General features: G+C 44.4%; 1 protein-coding gene across 2 annotated transcripts in view; it reads right to left on the bottom strand.

Annotated features, from left to right (window-relative positions):
* zbtb16a (zinc finger and BTB domain containing 16a) overlaps positions 1 to 16900 on the bottom strand; it is a 270254-nt gene that overhangs the window by 251742 nt on the left and 1612 nt on the right. For both annotated transcript variants that reach the window (XM_080214571.1, XM_080214572.1), the window contains exon 2: positions 3209 to 4515. In XM_080214571.1, coding sequence (XP_080070697.1) covers positions 3209 to 4428 — 1220 coding nt within the window. In that variant the 5' untranslated portion in view covers positions 4429 to 4515. The remainder of the gene's footprint in view (positions 1 to 3208; positions 4516 to 16900) is intronic.

Genomic DNA, 16900 nt, shown 5'->3' with positions numbered 1-16900 from the left:
CTACCAGTACTGTACCCCGGTGTAATATAGTGACAGACCTATGCCCACCAGTACTGTACCCCAGTGTTATACAGTGACAGACCCATCCCCACCAGTACTGTACCCTGGTGTAATATAGTGACAGACCCATCCCCACCAGTACTGTACCCTAGTGTTATATAGTGACAGACCCATCCCCACCAGTACTGTACCCCAGTGTTATACAGTGACAGATCCATCCCCACCAGTACTGTGCCCCACTGTTATATAGCGACAGACCCATCCCCACCAGTACTGTACCCCAGTGTTATACAGTGACAGACCCATCCCCACCAGTACTGTACCCCAGTGTTATATAGTGACAGACCCATCCCCACCAGTACTGTACCCCAGTGTTATACAGTGACAGACCCATCCCCACCAGTACTGTACCCCACTGTTATAGAGCGACAGACCCATCCCCACCAGTACTGTACCCCAGTGATATATAGCGATAGACCCGTCGCTACCAGTACTGTACCCCGGTGTAATATAGTGACAGACCTATGCCCACCAGTACTGTACCCTAGTGTTATATAATGACAGACCCATCCCCACCAGTACTGTACCCCAGTGATATATAGTGATAGACCCGTCCCTACCAGTACTGTACCCCGGTGTAATATAGTGACAGACCTATGCCCACCAGTACTGTACCCCAGTGTTATATAGTGACAGACCCATCCCCACCAGTACTGTATCCCTGTGTAATATAGTGACAGACCTGCCCCACCAGTACTGTACCCTGGTGTAATATAGTGACAGACCTGCCCCACCAGTACTGTACCCCAGTGTTATATAGTGACAGACCCATCCCCACCAGTACTGTATCCCTGTGTAATATAGTGACAGACCTGCCCCACCAGTACTGTACCCTGGTGTAATATAGTGACAGACCTGCCCCACCAGTACTGTACCCCAGTGTTACATAGTGACCCATCCCCACTATTTTGTACCCCAATGTTATACAATGACAGACCTGTACCCCTGTGTTACACAGTGACAGACCTCTCCCCACCAGTATTCCACTGCAGTGTTATACAGTGACAGACCCATGCCCACCTGAAGTGTATCCCAGTGACAGACTTGTCCCCACCAGTACTGTACCCCAATATTGCAGTGACAGACCTGCCCCCACCAGTACTATATCCCAGTGTTAGTGACAGATCCTTCCCCATCTGCACTGGACTCCAATGTTACATAGTGAGAGACTCATCCCCACCAGTACTGCACCCCAGTGTTACATGGGTGACAGACCTGTCCCCACCATTGTACCCCAGGTGTAATATAGTGACAGACCCATCCCCCACCCGTATTGTACCCCAGTGTTATACAATGACAGATCCATCCCCACCAACACTGTACCCCAGTGTTATACAATGACAGACCTGTACCCACCAGCAGAACAGTGTTATACAGTGACAGACTGAAATTCTAGTTGCAACATTGGCTGTTCTTTTATAGCATCACGTTAGCTGATAAATTTAAATCAACCTAGGAGGAAAAGGCCACAGTTTTGAAACACAATCCATTTGTCCCAAGAATTGCAAACCCTTTACTGCTGCATCATTGCACATTCTGTTGTTCGCTACGCACATCTAACATCTTCAATGTTCACACACTTTCTATTTTTGCCTAAATAATAAAACTAAAACACTTGTATTATTTCATAATTACGTCACTGAATCTCCCTTGACACCGCTCAAGACAAGTTGAGGTTAACCCTGCTTTCAAACACAGATGGCCAAGAAGCGATAGGCAGTCTCCATCACATTCACCCATCCCTGGGAACCCCACAAGCAGAAAGCGATTCTTAAGGAAGACAATTATGGATGGGGAAGTTTATTCAGACCACATTAGTTCATCTGTCTAGAACCCTCACAATCCCCTACCTCCCTACCATTTTGCATCCAATTATTTCTCAAATAAAACAACTTTTTACCTGGCAACATCTATTGGGAGGACATGCTACATGTTGATCAATAGCTGGGAGAAAAATCTCTTGATACAAGTCCTGAAATTATCTTACATTAATCCCTTTCCCATAACCTAAATTTAAACAATATTGCAGAATTACTGTTGCGGGACCATGAACTAAATGATGTACCATAAGATCACCACTCAAATAACTCCTTCCAGAGTCGAAAAACCCGAGTTTCTTTAACCAAACCCCTGACAACAGGAATTAACTTAGTTTCTCTTCCTGGAATTCCTTCCATCCCTTTGAGATTCAGACAGGCAAAACTGCACACAGTATTCAGTGTGTAATCCAAGCAGCGTCCAGTCCAATTTCATTGCAACATCCTCCAACTTGCGGTGTGCAGGAGTTAGCCAATATCACAGAATCATACGGTGCAGCAGGCCACCATTCGAGTCTACACCAATCACAACCTCACCCAGGCCTTATCCCCCTAACCCCATGCATTTACCCGAGCTAGCCTCCTCGACACTAAGGGGCAAATTAGCATGGCCAATTCACCTAACCAGCACTCACCCCATATTCTATTGGCTTTATTGATAGTTATGCTGAATTGACGGGGCTCTGCAGTCTTCAAGTCTAGAAAGATTCCTTCCACCACATTCTTAACTGTTTCTACTCCATCCTGGGTATGAATATGGCTTTTTTTTCCCATCTTGTATCCATTTGTCGATATTAAATTCCTTTTGTTAATCTTTTGCAACACCAAGCTTAATGTTAATGAGACCACAGGAACAAGAATAGGTCCTCTATATTCTTCTGCCTGATCCATGCAAAAATCTCCCATTTAAAAAAAAATCCATTTGTATTTATATTTAAAGTCAATCCACCTAAACCTCCACTGGTTGGGGGACCGAGGGCACAACGTTAAGATAATCACAAGAAAGAAACTAAACAGGAAAGTTAGATTTAACAAATTTTGCACAGAAGCTGGTCGGAAGATAGAGTTCTGTGCTGCAAAGCACGTGTTGCGGTTCAGAAAAGATTAGACAGTTGCTTGTAAAACAGGGAAATTTAGGGGACCAGATAATATGATACAGCGACAGAATTGATGGAGCAAGTGAGCCTCTCAAAATTCTCCAACTCTATAAGCGTGTGGCTCCAAGAGTTTCTCTCAGCTTTCTCACTTCAAACCTCTTATTAGCTCCCTTTACCCAACATCCAATGATAGGAATAATGCAATACAGTGATTGGGTGCTGGGTTGACTTTACCTGTGCTGCTCAATGGCTTCATTGTCTGGTAGTTCCATGCCACAGACGTTACACCTCTCGCTGGCGGTTCTATTCTCAGTCTTCATGCCCGCTGCAAGCTCACCCAATTTGTTGAATAGCTCCCTCTGAATGAAGCCTTGAGGCAGAAGCCCTCCGTAACCAGCAAAGTCCATCGCGACCGAGAGCGTCGGCTGCACGTGGAGAGCAGAGGATAAAGAAGTGGGCACCTCCAACAGGCCGTCAGTTCTGCGGTTGAATTGGATGGGGTACAAGGTGGCATGTTTGTCGCCCTGCACGTTGGAGTTGCTCTCCATCCCCATCTGTATGCCCAACCCTGCCTCATGAGGTTGCTCCCCAGAGTTCTCTTCACGGACATAGTGCAGTTCACGGGCACTGGTGATGACGCTACTCCGTGTTGGCGTGCCAGGGGCTTCCCTATACCTATCTGCATCAGATATCTTTTCAGCCCCTGAAGAGCCAGATTCGCCCATCTTGGGACTTGAGGCCTCCTCCACTTGCATCATTTCATGCTTGACTTCAGTTAGCAGGGGATGCCTGTCACCAACAGCGAATGCTTCATCTGCTGAGCTTTGTTGCAAAGACCCTTGTATAATTGACTGTCCAATGCTCATAAGACTGTCTACAGCAGCTTTGGTGGGGCTCATTGCTGAAAGTCCAAATGAAGTGGAAACAGAAGGACTTTGTTCTTCCATTGTCCTGCCTGGTACAGCCTGGTTAGTGTAACCAGCCTCTTCGCCAGAAAGTTGCTTTGTAACCATTATGTTATTATTAAACCTGGCCTTCCCTCCATCCTCATCTTCAGTGACGGTCATTTCTGCGTCATTATCATCTGTTGTCTGAATCGTTTCTAGAATCTTCAGACACTGTTCCTCCAAGTACTCTATCTCCAGAATCTCAGCTGCGTACAACAAATCATCCAAGTCCTCGACTTTTGCCTGGAGCGTGGCAGTGTAAGCGTACTCGAGAATCTGCTGGAAAGTCTTTGGTGAGAGGAAGTCCAGGGTGTAATGCTGACTGTTGCGAAGAAATAGAATTTCAAACATCTTGCTCGTGCAAGCCAAGACTGTCCGGTGAGCGTGGAATTCCTGGCTATCCACAAGTATCACCACATCACACAGAGTCCCCAAAAGTCGCATCTGGTTGGCTTTGTGAAGGAGCGCCGAGGGATGGCTGGGGTTCTGAAGCTTTATTAATCCCATTTTTAATCAAATCCTCCAATCTGCTGTGCACTGGGCCAACTCATTAGGCTGTCTGTGACTGTTGGTTACACAGAGGTGTTCAACTCCCTGCAGGAACAAGGAAAGAGTCAAATATATTAAAAACTCATGTTTCACACAAGCGAAAAGTTTGCAAGTTCTGCTCTCCCATCAACCCCAGTTCCCCATCAACCAGTCTGTGCTATGCTTGCAGGGGTTTATATCATAAACAAACCCTGATCATTCAAATCAAAAGTGAAAATGCTGGAAAATCTCAGCAGATCGGGCAGCATCTGTAAGGAGAGAAAAGAGCTGATGTTTCGAGTCCAGATGACCCTTTGTTAAAGCTTTGTCAAAGGGTCATCTGGACTCGAAACATCAGCTCTTTTCTCTCCTTACAGATGCTGCCAGACTTGCTGAGATTTTCCAGCGTTTTCTCTTTTGGTTTTACATTCCAGCATCTGCAGTAATTTGTTTTATTCTGATCACTCAAATCTTCGCTGCCCATAATCTACCTTCAACCAAGTTCCATTCACCCACCACGCCCTGGTGCTCAGTGACCCACTTTAAATCCCAGACCAGCAACATTTCCATTTAAAAATTCCCATCCTTGTTATCAAATCCCTGTGTGGCCTCCTCCTTCCCTGCCTCTGAAATCTGCAGCTAAAAAGTTTATTTATTTACTAGTGTCACAAGTAGGCTTACATTAACACTGTGATTAAGTTGCTGTGAAAATTCCCTAATCGCCACACTCCGACGCCTGAGGGAGAATTTAGCATGGCCAATGCATCTAACCAGCGAGTCTTTTGGATTGTGGGAGGAAACTGGAGCACTCAGGAAACCCACACAGACACGGGGAGAATGTGCAAATTCTACACAGACAGTGACCCAAGCCAGGAAGCGAACCCGGGTCCCTGGTGCTGAAAGGCAGCAGTGCTAACCACCATTCCGCCCCAGCATGTAATGCAATCTTTCCTAAAAAAGAAAACTGTCGATTTCTAATTGTTGTCCATGGTGGCTCTTTAACCAAACTCCCAAAACTGTGCAATAATTCTCTTATTTCTCTCTGTAGAATTCTTCCTAAAGCCTGCTTATTGTTTATCATGAGCTCTACAGTGGAACATTAAGTGCTTTAGTCATAAATCAATATAGCCACAAATATACTGCTTAATCCATGGTGACAAATGTTTTTTCGTGAAGGTTATTTACTATCCTGTTGGATTCCCTGATGCAACGCTGGGCAAAACCTTCCATCTTCCTAAATTAATTACCAGCCAATATGATCGCTATCCCTGATAAACTTTGCTAGCCAAGATTAATTATGTGAAGTTTCAGTGGGACAAAGGATGGCGATAATTTGATTTCTGAAGAAATGACATCAACAGCATAGTGCAGGGTAGTAAATGTGCAGACATATGAACAGGATTCAGCTTAACGTGGGAACAATTTCCATCGACAATTGTGACCATCGTCACCTTGCCCAAAAGTGAGCGAGCTGGGTGTGTAGCAGCACGCAAGGAAGAAGCCTAGAATAAGGGTCTGGCACATAAAGGGGTTAATGTAGAACTGAGTACAGTAAGCAGACAACACATGACAGACACCTAGTGGAAAGTGTAGAGTTGGACAGAGGTGTGTGTAGAAGCATGGTGGTACCAAGGTCCAGGGGGTGTATTGGGGGGAAAAAAAAAGAGTCCAAACATGTGCGGGTTAGGTTGATTGGCCATGCTAAGAAATTTCCCCTTAGTATCCAGGGATGCGTAGGTTAGAGGGATTGATGGGTATAATATGCAGGGATGTAAGGGTAGAGCCTGGGTGGGATTGTGTTTGGTGCAGTGTAGGGTTCTATGATTTCTATGACGATTGCGAGAGAGAAATGGTTGAGAGTAAATGGAGATAGGACAACAGGGAAATTAAGAGACCAAGTGATGGGAGTATTTGTGGAGCAGGTGTTGTGTGCTGTTAATGCACTGTAAAATAATCCGGAGGATATTCCACCCACACAAAAATTGCCGCAAGGAAATTTAAGGGCGATTCCACAAACGTACAATATTTTGAAAGGTTTTGATTGGGTAGAGAGTGAAAAACTGTTTCCTCCAACTGGATCATGGGGGTTGTCAGTAACCAGAAAAGACAAATTTAAATCCACTGGCAAAAACAGGAGGTAGGTAAGGAGAGCCTTTTTTAAAAAAGTCAGTTTTGATGATGATGTTGTCGAATGTAACGTCTGAAAGGAAATTTTTCAGAAGTTTATTTATTAGTGTCACAAGTAGGCTTACGTTAACACTGCAATGAAGTTACTGAGAAAATCCCCTAGTCACCACACTCCGGCACCTGTTCGGGTGCACTGAGGGAAAATTTAGCACGGCCAATTCACCTGACCTGCACATTTGTGGGAGGAAACCGGAGCATCCAGAGGAAACCCACACGGACACGGGGAGAATGTACAGACTCCGCATAGACAGTTACCCAAGTCGGGAATCAAACCTGGGTCCCTGGCGTTGTGAGGCAACAGTACTAACCACTGTGCCACTGATATATTTAGAAAGGAAAGATAAATACCAAGGGTTATGAGAAGAGCATGAACATGGGATTAATTGGATAGCTCTTGTTGACAGCCAGTACTGGCACGAGGGGGCAAATGGCCTCCTGTGATTCAGTTAGCTGTATTTTTGTCTTTCATAAATTGTAACATAAAACTTGAAGCTAAATAGTTAAGTACCAACTGCTGCTTTCCATTGGCACCTTTAACTTCACTAATTTGACATGGCTCAACTCCAACTGGCTTGAAATTGGTTGCTAACATTTAAAAAAGCCAAATGTTGTTGGATAGAACAACTCGCCAAGACCTGTAAGCAGTCCAACTCATGATTACACTCTCAGCACATGGAATATGTCTTTAGATCAGCCTGCAATCCCAGAACCTTACTTCTATTAGAATTCAGGCTGCTTCATGCTCATTTTATGTTGCCGGCTTGGCTACTTGAACTTGTGAATCTGACCCATTTAGATGATGGATGGAACCCAGCGTGCCAGTCTCACAGAAACACACCAACAGGCCGGCGCTCAAATTTTTTTTTAAATTGTTTGGTCCACAGCTAAAAATATTTATCATATGATGGAGGGACGGTTTTGCGTCATCAGCAATACATCGAATTACAATGCATTAAATTAACACGACAAAACAGGCTATTTGTCCAACTGGTCCATGCTACTCCATGAGCCTCCCCTCACTTGTTATCTAATCCTATTTCCTTCTCTCCCACATACTTACCAGCTCCCCCTTAATTGCAATGGGCAGCACAGTGGTTAATACAGCGACCTCTCAGTACCAGGGACCCATGTTCGATTCCCGGCTTGAGTCACTGTCTGTAGTTTGCACATTCGCCCCGTATCTGCGTGGGTTTCCTCCAGTTTCCTCCCACTGTCCGAATGATTTGCTGGTTAAGTGGGTTGGCCATTCTAAATTCTCCCTCAGTGTACCTGAATAGGTGCCGGAGTGTGGAGACAAGAGAACTTTCACAGTAACTACACTGCAGGATAAGCCTACTTGTGACACCAATAAATAAACTTTATTATGCTGCTTGTCTCAAATATACTTTAGAGTAACGAGTCACATATTCTCACCACCCTTTAGTAAGATGTTCCTCTTGAATTCGTCGTTGAATTTATCAGTGACTGCCTAATATCTCAAGTGCTCAGTTTTGGACTATCACAAAGTGGAAGCACCTTCTCTACATCTATTTTGCTGCAACTTTACAATTCTAAAACGACTTCAAATACATCAACCTTCTTCCTTCCCTCATCATGAGGAAGGTCTCCAGCCTGTTCACCCTACCCTGATGTTATAACCACTCCGTTCCAGCATCAGTAATCAGCAGAATAAACGGCCTGCTCAAATACCCTCAACCTACCCACAGGCAAAAAGAAACGTTTGACCAAGGTGAATCTTTATGTTCATCGCTGGTGTCCTGACAGCGCAGAAGGAGGCCACTCAGCCCATCGAGTCTGCACAGGTTCTCAGAGCATCTCACCCTTGGCCATCCCCTACTGCCCTATTCCTGTAACCCCATGCATTTATCCTACTAATCCCCCTATCCTCTATTGCTTTGGACACTAACGGACAATTTAGAATAGTGCTTAGAATCCTGCAGTGCAGAAAGAGGCCATTCGGCCCATCAAATCTGCACCAACCACAATCCCATCCAGGCCCTGTCTCCATATCCCTACATATTTACCCACTAATCCTTCTAACTGATGCATCCTAGGACACGAAGGAGCAATTTAACATGGCCAATCCACCTAACCTGCACATCTTTGGACCGTGGGAGAAAACCGGAGCATCTGGAGGAAACCCACGCCAACACGGGGGAGAAGGTGCAAACTCCACACATAGTCACCCAAGACAGAAATTGAACCCAAGTCCCTGGAGCTGTGAAGCAGCAGTGCTAACCACTGACACTATGGCAGTGAAACGAGCCTCAGAGTTGATACCACAACAGCATGCTCCAAGCTTACAAACTACCACCCAGAAGAGCAAGACGCATGGGAAAACCACCAAGTAACAAAAGCACATATTGCCATTTCTTCTTCATTACTGGGTCAAAATCCTGAAACTCTGTCCCCAAAACATCCTGAGGGTGCACCTTCAGCATGTGGACTGCAGTAGCTCAAAAACAAGGCTCACCGCTGTCTTCCTAAAGGGCTGAGTGAAGACTGATCTTGCCATCAACGCTCACAACCCATGATGAATAAATATATGTTTTTTAAAAGCACAGGACGTCACTTGTCTTCACAATGACACACAAATATTTTCAAGAAATGACGGAATTAAAATTAAAACTCAAGGCTGCAATATTTCAAACTCCATGAGCCCAGAGGCTCAAGTGGTTTCTGCGCCTTTGCAACACCAGCTGTTCATGGAATGAATTTTATATTCAGTCGGAGCATTCCTGCTTCAGAGCCAGACCCCAGTCCAACAGTCCTAGTAAATGGTGACGAAGCTCGCAATCCGAATTCTAGGTTGACGTCAAACTTGGATTACGTAGGTTCGCCCTCACCCACTGCCCCAGCCTCTTCCCCATTGTACAGTTTACGGGAGCCCATCGCGCGGCCCATAAGTATAACGTCATGATGTGGAGATGCCGGCGTTGGACTGGGGTAAACACAGTAAGAAGTCTCACAACACCAGGTTAGAGTCCAACCAGTTTATTTGATAGCAATCTCACAAGCTTTCGGAAACAGTGTTAACTTTCCACACATCTGACAAAGGGACACCGTTTCTGAAAGCTTGTAAGATTACTATCAAGTAAACCGATTGGACTCTAACCTGGTGTCGTGAGACTTCTTACTATAAATATAATGGCCATGGAAGGAAAGCACGTGTTGTACTAAATCAACCCAAGCCCTTGTATAGCTCCATATGAAGATTAAGATGAAAAAAAATAGCCACTGAAGGTGGGGTGAGAAATGAAACTACTGAACTGAAAACACACACAACATTGAAAATGTATCACGTTAAGTGTACTTGGTCTGAACAGAACTAAATCCAGCACACACAATTCCTTCACATCCAGTCACTATTGCTAACATGGCCTTGATTGGCAATATGCTGTTTGGTCACTTGAAGAAAACAAGCTTTCCAAGAATAATACAGGATAAAAACACACAAAACAGGAGTAGGCCATTTGGCCCAACAAACTTGCTCCGCCATTCAACGTGATCATGTCTGATCTTCAATCTCAATACCATACTCCCGCTCCCTCTCTCAGTATCCCTTTAGTGTCTAAGAATACAGAGAAGGCTGGGAATATAGGAGACCAATCACTCTATCACGTCTACTTGCTGAAAGAACTGGCTAATTAATCGCTCCCTTCTGCTCTTTGCCATGGCCCTCTGACATTTTTCATTTTCAAGTATGTTCCCAATTTACCTTCCAAAACAGTGCATTCTAGATCACAACTTGCTGATTGAAATAAATGTCTCAATTTTCCTTGATCTGTTTTGCTAATTATGCAAAACCCATGTCCTCTAGTTTTTGTCGTAAATCATAGAAACCCTACAGCGCCAAGAGAGGCCATTCAGCCCATCAAGTCTGCATTGACAACAATCCCACCCCAGGCCCTATCTCCACAATCCCACATGTTTATCTCGCTAATACCTCTAGTTTAGATATCTTTGGACACTAAGGAGCAATTTAGCATGGCCAATCAGCCTAACCTGCACATCTTTGGACTGAGGGGCGGAACCGGAGCGCCCGGAGGAAACCCACACAGACACAAAGAGAACTTGATTAATAAGAGGATCAGGAGTTATGGGGAAAAGGCAGGAAAATGGGGATGAGAAAAGTATCAGTCATGACTGAATGGTGCAGCAGACTCGATAGGCCGAGTGGCCTAATTCTGCTCCTATGTCTTATGGTCTAATGTGCAAACTCCACACAGAGTGACCCAAGCCAGGAATTGAACCCGGGTCCCTGACGCCATGAGGCAGCAGTGCTAACCACTACACCACCATGCCAGTAGAAACAGTTTTTCCTTAATTACTTTATAAAAACCCCTCATGATTTTAAATATTAAATAACCACTTAACCATCTCTACTCTAAAGAGAGCTGAAGGCTACCAGACTTTTAGCTTATACCCGTTAATGGTGCAAAGGGAACCCTCATCAATCCTAGGAACTGAATAGAATCCATCCAATCTCACATTACATGTGACTGTAATTCTGATTTAACCAAAACATTTTACAGGACTCAAAGTTTGCTTCCAAACAATCCAATTGGGAGTCAGAAGGCAGTAGGTTCAAGCTTCATTCCAAACTTTGAGTACCTAATCTGTCAGATTATCAAAGTGAAACCCAACTGCTCAGAACTGCTAGGAGTAGAAAGTTCTCTCAGTTTCCTGGTCAACATCACAAAGCATTCATCATTTACATCACTAGTTGAAGAAAATTTGCATCACTTTCAAATCTCTACCCATTTATTTGTCACAAGTGGGCTTACATTAACACTGCAATGAAGTTACTGTGAAAATCCCCTAGTCGCCACAGTCTGGCACCTGTTTGGGTACACTGAGGAAGAATTTAGCATGGCCAATCCACCTAACCTTTTGGACTGTGGGAGGAAACCGGAGCACGCGGAGGAAACCCATACAGACACGGGGAAAATGTGCAAACTCCACAACAGATTGTGACCCAAGCCGGAAATCGAATCTGGATCCCTGGCGCTGTGAGGCAGCAGTGCCAACCATTGTGCCTTGCTGCCCCCAGGTAAAATATGCCATGGTCCTGGCCAACACTTACCTCTGCCAGCCCCAAACGTTCCAAATGGTGCTCCTCCAATTCACACCTTGTGTATTTCTGATTTTAATTGCCCCACAAATGGGGGCCATGAACTTTGGAATTCCCTCCTTATGTTCCCTCTCTGCCGCCAAGGCGCTACTTAAACCCTGCTTGTGACAAAGTTTTTAGTCACCTGCGGCAATATCTCCTTGGGTGCAGAGTGTCAAATCTTGTTTGATAGCCCCCATCGTGAAATGCTTTTTGATATTTTGCTACATTAAAAGATGCTGTATAGATGTAACTTGTTGGGAGTTCCATACATTGGTGTACATAAAATGGGTGGTCATATTTACCCAACATAGCACCAACAATCTAATTATTTGTGAAGTGACTCAGACTGTAACATGGTGCAATATAAACACAAGTACTGGTTAAACCACTGCACCAAATAAGAGTTGCACGTTCCTGCAAACGGTTTCATATCCACCATTTCTTTATTCATGTGTTGAGAGACAATGAATCAATATTTACACAAGCATTCCCAATAACACTCGGCAGCACGTACTGAAATAGAAGAAAAAGAATTTCTAATTTCGAGACAAATGAGAACAGCCTTTCATTAGTGCACAAGCTGTAATTTACTTACAAAGGAACACAATGTAGAGAAACATCCTACATAGACATCTATTAGAAGAGGTCATTGACACGTGATATATACAATGCAACGGTCACTCAATCACAGAAAGATTCGCTGTGTCTCACAAGCCAAGGTATTACCCTCTCCAGGCTTGAATTTCTTCCTCAAAACTATTTGTTTCAAAGCAGTAAGATGCCTCAAAAAGACAGTTCAGAACACCATTTGAGGATTATGACTAATGAAGCAGTTCATCATGTTACAAAGAAACCACTGCCTACAAGTTTGTATCACTTTCAAAATAAGAGCAATGTTGCAAATGACACTGCCACAAAGAACAGCCTTCACTCTGATCAGCCCCTCGGTCGGTGCAGGCTTGGAGGGCCGAAGGGTCTGTTCCTGTGCTGTAATTCTTTGAACTTCCTGTTACTATTGTCCAGCATAGGAACAGGTCTTTCAGCCCACCAAGTCTTTGCTGACACAGATGCCTCTCTAGCATTTTCTTGCCTCTACGCGGTCCATATCCGTCTATTCCCTGCCTATTTGTGTATCTATCCAGGTGCCTCTTGAGCAGCATGGTGACTAGCACTGCTGCCTCACAGCACCAGAGACCCAGGTTCGATTCCTGACTCAGGTCACTGCCCGTGTGGAGTTTGCACACTCTCCTAGTGTCTGCTCCAGTTTCCTCCCACAGTCCAAAGATGTGCTGCTTAGATACATTAACCACGCTAAATTCCACTTTTGTGTACCTGAACAGGCACTGGAATGTGGTGACCAGAGGATTTTCACAGTAACTTCATTGCAGTGTTAATGTAAGCCTTCTTGCGGCTAATAAATAAAGATTTTAGTTTAACATTGTTATAGAACCTGCTTCCACCACCACCTCCAGCAGCGTGTTCCAGGCATTCACCATCCTGTGTGTGAAAAACTTGCCCCTTACATCTCTTTTAAACTCCCCTCCCTCACTTTCCAGCTATGCCCCTAACTGACCCTACAACCCTGGGAAAACCTCTTCCAAGTGCCCCCCTTCATCCTCCGACGCTCCAATGAAGACAATCCAAGTTTGTCCAACATTACTTCAACTCCATATCCTCCAAACCAGGCACCATCCTGGTAAATCTCTTCTGCACCCTTTCCAATGCATCAACATCCATTTGGTAGTGTGGCAACCAGAATTGTACACAATACTCCAAATGCAGACTAACCAAACTCTCATGCAGCTGCACATGATTATCCAATTCCTATACTCAACTCCCTGACCGATGAAGGCCAGCATACCATACGCCTTCTTCACCACCTTATCCACCTGAGTTGCCACCTTCAGGGAACTGTGGATCAACACACCTAGAAGCCTCTGTATGGTAATATTTCTAAGGGATCGACCATTTCCTGTAGACTTTTGTTTTGTAGATCTTCCAAATAGCATCACCTGACATTTGTCCAGGTTAAATTCCATCTTTCAGCCCAGGTCTCCAGCCAATTTATATCCTGCTGTATTCTCTGACAATCCTCCTCACCATCCGCTACTCCCCCCGTAAAGAAGTCAACTGTGCACAAAGAAATGCAAGTGCAATGATAACTAACAAAGTACATGATGGATCTCACCATGCTAGTCCTTTCAGAGCTGATGCCAAAATAATCCCTCAACTTTCTTTTGTGGAAAAGCTAGTTTTGTCTTTGCTGGTTACAGGACCAATTGAGACATTACAGTGCTAGCTAAGTTTTTAATACAACATACCAAAGTAGAAGGGTTTCGGTTGAGAAAAAGATCTCAACATGAACTTAACTCCATATGTAACGAGGAGGGTTCGACCATCAGACTCTGAGCCTGCTCAGTCATTCGGTAAGATCTGGTTACAGCCTTAACTCCACTTTCTGCCGATGCCCATGACTCTTCTGACTCCCTTTTCAGTCAAGTATCACCTGCCTTGGAAATGTTCAATGACCCTATATTGCGAGTGACTTCACCTCAAAAAATATTTTGACTGTAAAGTACTTTGGAACATCAAAGTCAACAAAAACACTGTACAAATGCAGGTCTTTAGCGCTAAAAAGTAAACCAAATGATTTTTTAAATTCATTACAATTGCTGGGATAGATCACTACAATTGTTTTTAATGAATAATCCTGAAGCATTTAATTTGTTATTCTACTCATTTTTATTCAAGTTTTCTGATTTACTATTTGCAATGTACATTGAAGCAAGATTCCATTTTTGTTGGCATTGGATGTTTTATTACAGTATTATATGAGAGGATGTGTCTTAATTCCACCCCCACCCCCAATAGCAGAGGGTAAAGGTCAAGGTAGTGTTTTGGGGGGATGCAAAGAGATAAACTTCCTCCAATCAATCATTCCATTTATATTTGGAACCTATCTTGCCGTCTTTTGTCTCCTTTGGACAGGTGCTGGATGTGCCCCAATATGTCACTTTATATGCTCGCCTGAAAAGAAGGCACCTACAGCTATTCAGCTAGAGGTGCATCACAGAATCAAATCATCTGGAGGCAGCATTTTTCAAACAAACATTCAGCAGGGTGCCTCACCCACAGGAGCACATGATTTTTTGACAATTAAGTTGGGAAAAACGAGGATGAGATGGGAAGCTGGGGGGGGAGGCGGGAGCAACTGCAGGTTACGCCAATAGACAATACTCATTAACATCACCCTGCACCACTGCTTGGGAGCGAGCATTGTGGGAAATAAAGGAATGGCTGGGGCAGTAAAAAGAAACATTGAGGAGAGAAGTCACAGGTCAGAAAACTGCAAGAAACAAAAATTAAAAGAACTGATATTACATTAAAAAGCCAAGGAGAAATATGATGACTGCTTTAAATTTATGAAAATAAATTCTGTATTCATGTGGGAAATACATTTCTTTCCATATTTTCAATAATGTGCTTAAACTAATTGACACAGAACAGGCCAGACCAGAAAGAGCAGATGGGAGAATTGGAGTTCATTGTCATGCACTATTTGAGGTGAGTACAGATGCATTTAAGAGTAAATATGGATAAGTAAATGAGGGAGAAAGGAATAGAAGATAATGCTGAGGGTGAGAGAAGGAAGGAGCACAGTGGCACAGTGGTTCCCACTGCTGCCTCAGTGTCAGGGACCTGGGTTCAATTCCTGGCTTGGGTCACTGGCTGTGTGGAGTTTGCACATTCTCCCTGTGTCTGCATGGGTTTCCTCCAAAGTGCTCCAGTTTCCTCCCACAGTCCAAAGATGTGTGGGTCAGGTGGAATGGCTATGCTAAATTGCCCCTCAGTGTCAGGAGTACTAGTTAGGGTAAATGCTGGGGTTATAGGGATAGGACCTAGGTGGCATTGTGGTTGGTGCAGACTTGATTGGCCAAATGGCCTCCTTCTACACTGTAGGATTCTATGATTCGAAGGGATAAGAGGCAGCTCAGGGTAAACATTGATAATGACCTGTTGGGCTGAGTGGCCTGTTTCTGTAAATCCAATGCAACTGTAATACAACAGGAAATATCTGGTCATTCCTCTATTCTTGAGGAGACATATAAAGAATGCTCAGGTTTGAATAAAAAGTTACATGGCCACAAAACATTGTGGTGGCACAACTCAGTGTATGAGCTTGACGGGTCCTGAAGTGCAGTGGGTAATGTCTCTACCTCAGGATCAGAAGCTCCCAGTCCAAGTCTCCCGGGGGGGGGAATGTAATTGGTTAACAGACTGACTGTTGGGCGTGAGGCAGCCAGAATAGTGAACTGCTGCCGAATTGAAATCTCAACATTGAATTATGTGGTGGCAGAATCTCTGTTTGACAATCAGAGTTAAAGCTTTGCTCCGGGAAGGGATAGGGGGCGGGTTAGGTAGAGACAACTTCACAATTCACTGCCCCCCTGACACTCACTCTGCTCCCAATTAATCCACTGATTCGCGACTTTGTAAAATCAATGATATTTTGTAATGTCAATGATATCAACAGCGGCAGGAGGCGAGAGGCCGGTGCGATTCACCCAGACACACAGAGGGATCCCACAAGGAGGTGCTGTCGGCTTGGCCATCGGGAACATTTGTAGAGAAATCTGTCCGGAATAAAGCTCTGTCTCTGGGCTGACACATGAACATGTGTCACTTACCGAGCCTGACACAATCATTGTGAGAGAGAAGGGAAATCCCCCCCACACGTTCTCGAGTTATACCTTCAGCTAAAAAAGGCACGGTGGCCAAACCCACACGTGCCCTCTGTGGGAATATCGATGGAGAAATGAAGTGAAAGAAGTGGAATGCAAAGGCAGTGACTTGTAAGGCACTGATTAAACCCGGAGCCAGTCTCTCTCCTGCCTCGCAATCCGGTTCTCACCCTGCACTCTCCCTTCAATAAAATAACCCGCACGAAAAGTAAATCAGTCGAATAATAAATAATAGGACGGGCAGAACTCCCAAAGCACAACCAGTGGAAGAATCAGGCACCTTCATTAAAAACAATTTACTGTAATTATTAACTGGGCTCAGTATTTAAACCCTCCAACTCATATAGTCTGCCACCTGTCTGCACCACATAACTTCAGCATGCAACGAGCGCAAATATATCTCGTC

This window comes from Carcharhinus amblyrhynchos, chromosome 29 (assembly GCF_965287045.1).
Source record: "Carcharhinus amblyrhynchos chromosome 29, sCarAmb.v2.hapA, whole genome shotgun sequence".
Classification (NCBI taxonomy): Eukaryota; Metazoa; Chordata; class Chondrichthyes; order Carcharhiniformes; family Carcharhinidae; genus Carcharhinus; species Carcharhinus amblyrhynchos.
The sequence above is the reverse complement of the archived record's forward strand: the minus strand, read 5'-3'. Positions and strand labels throughout refer to the sequence as shown.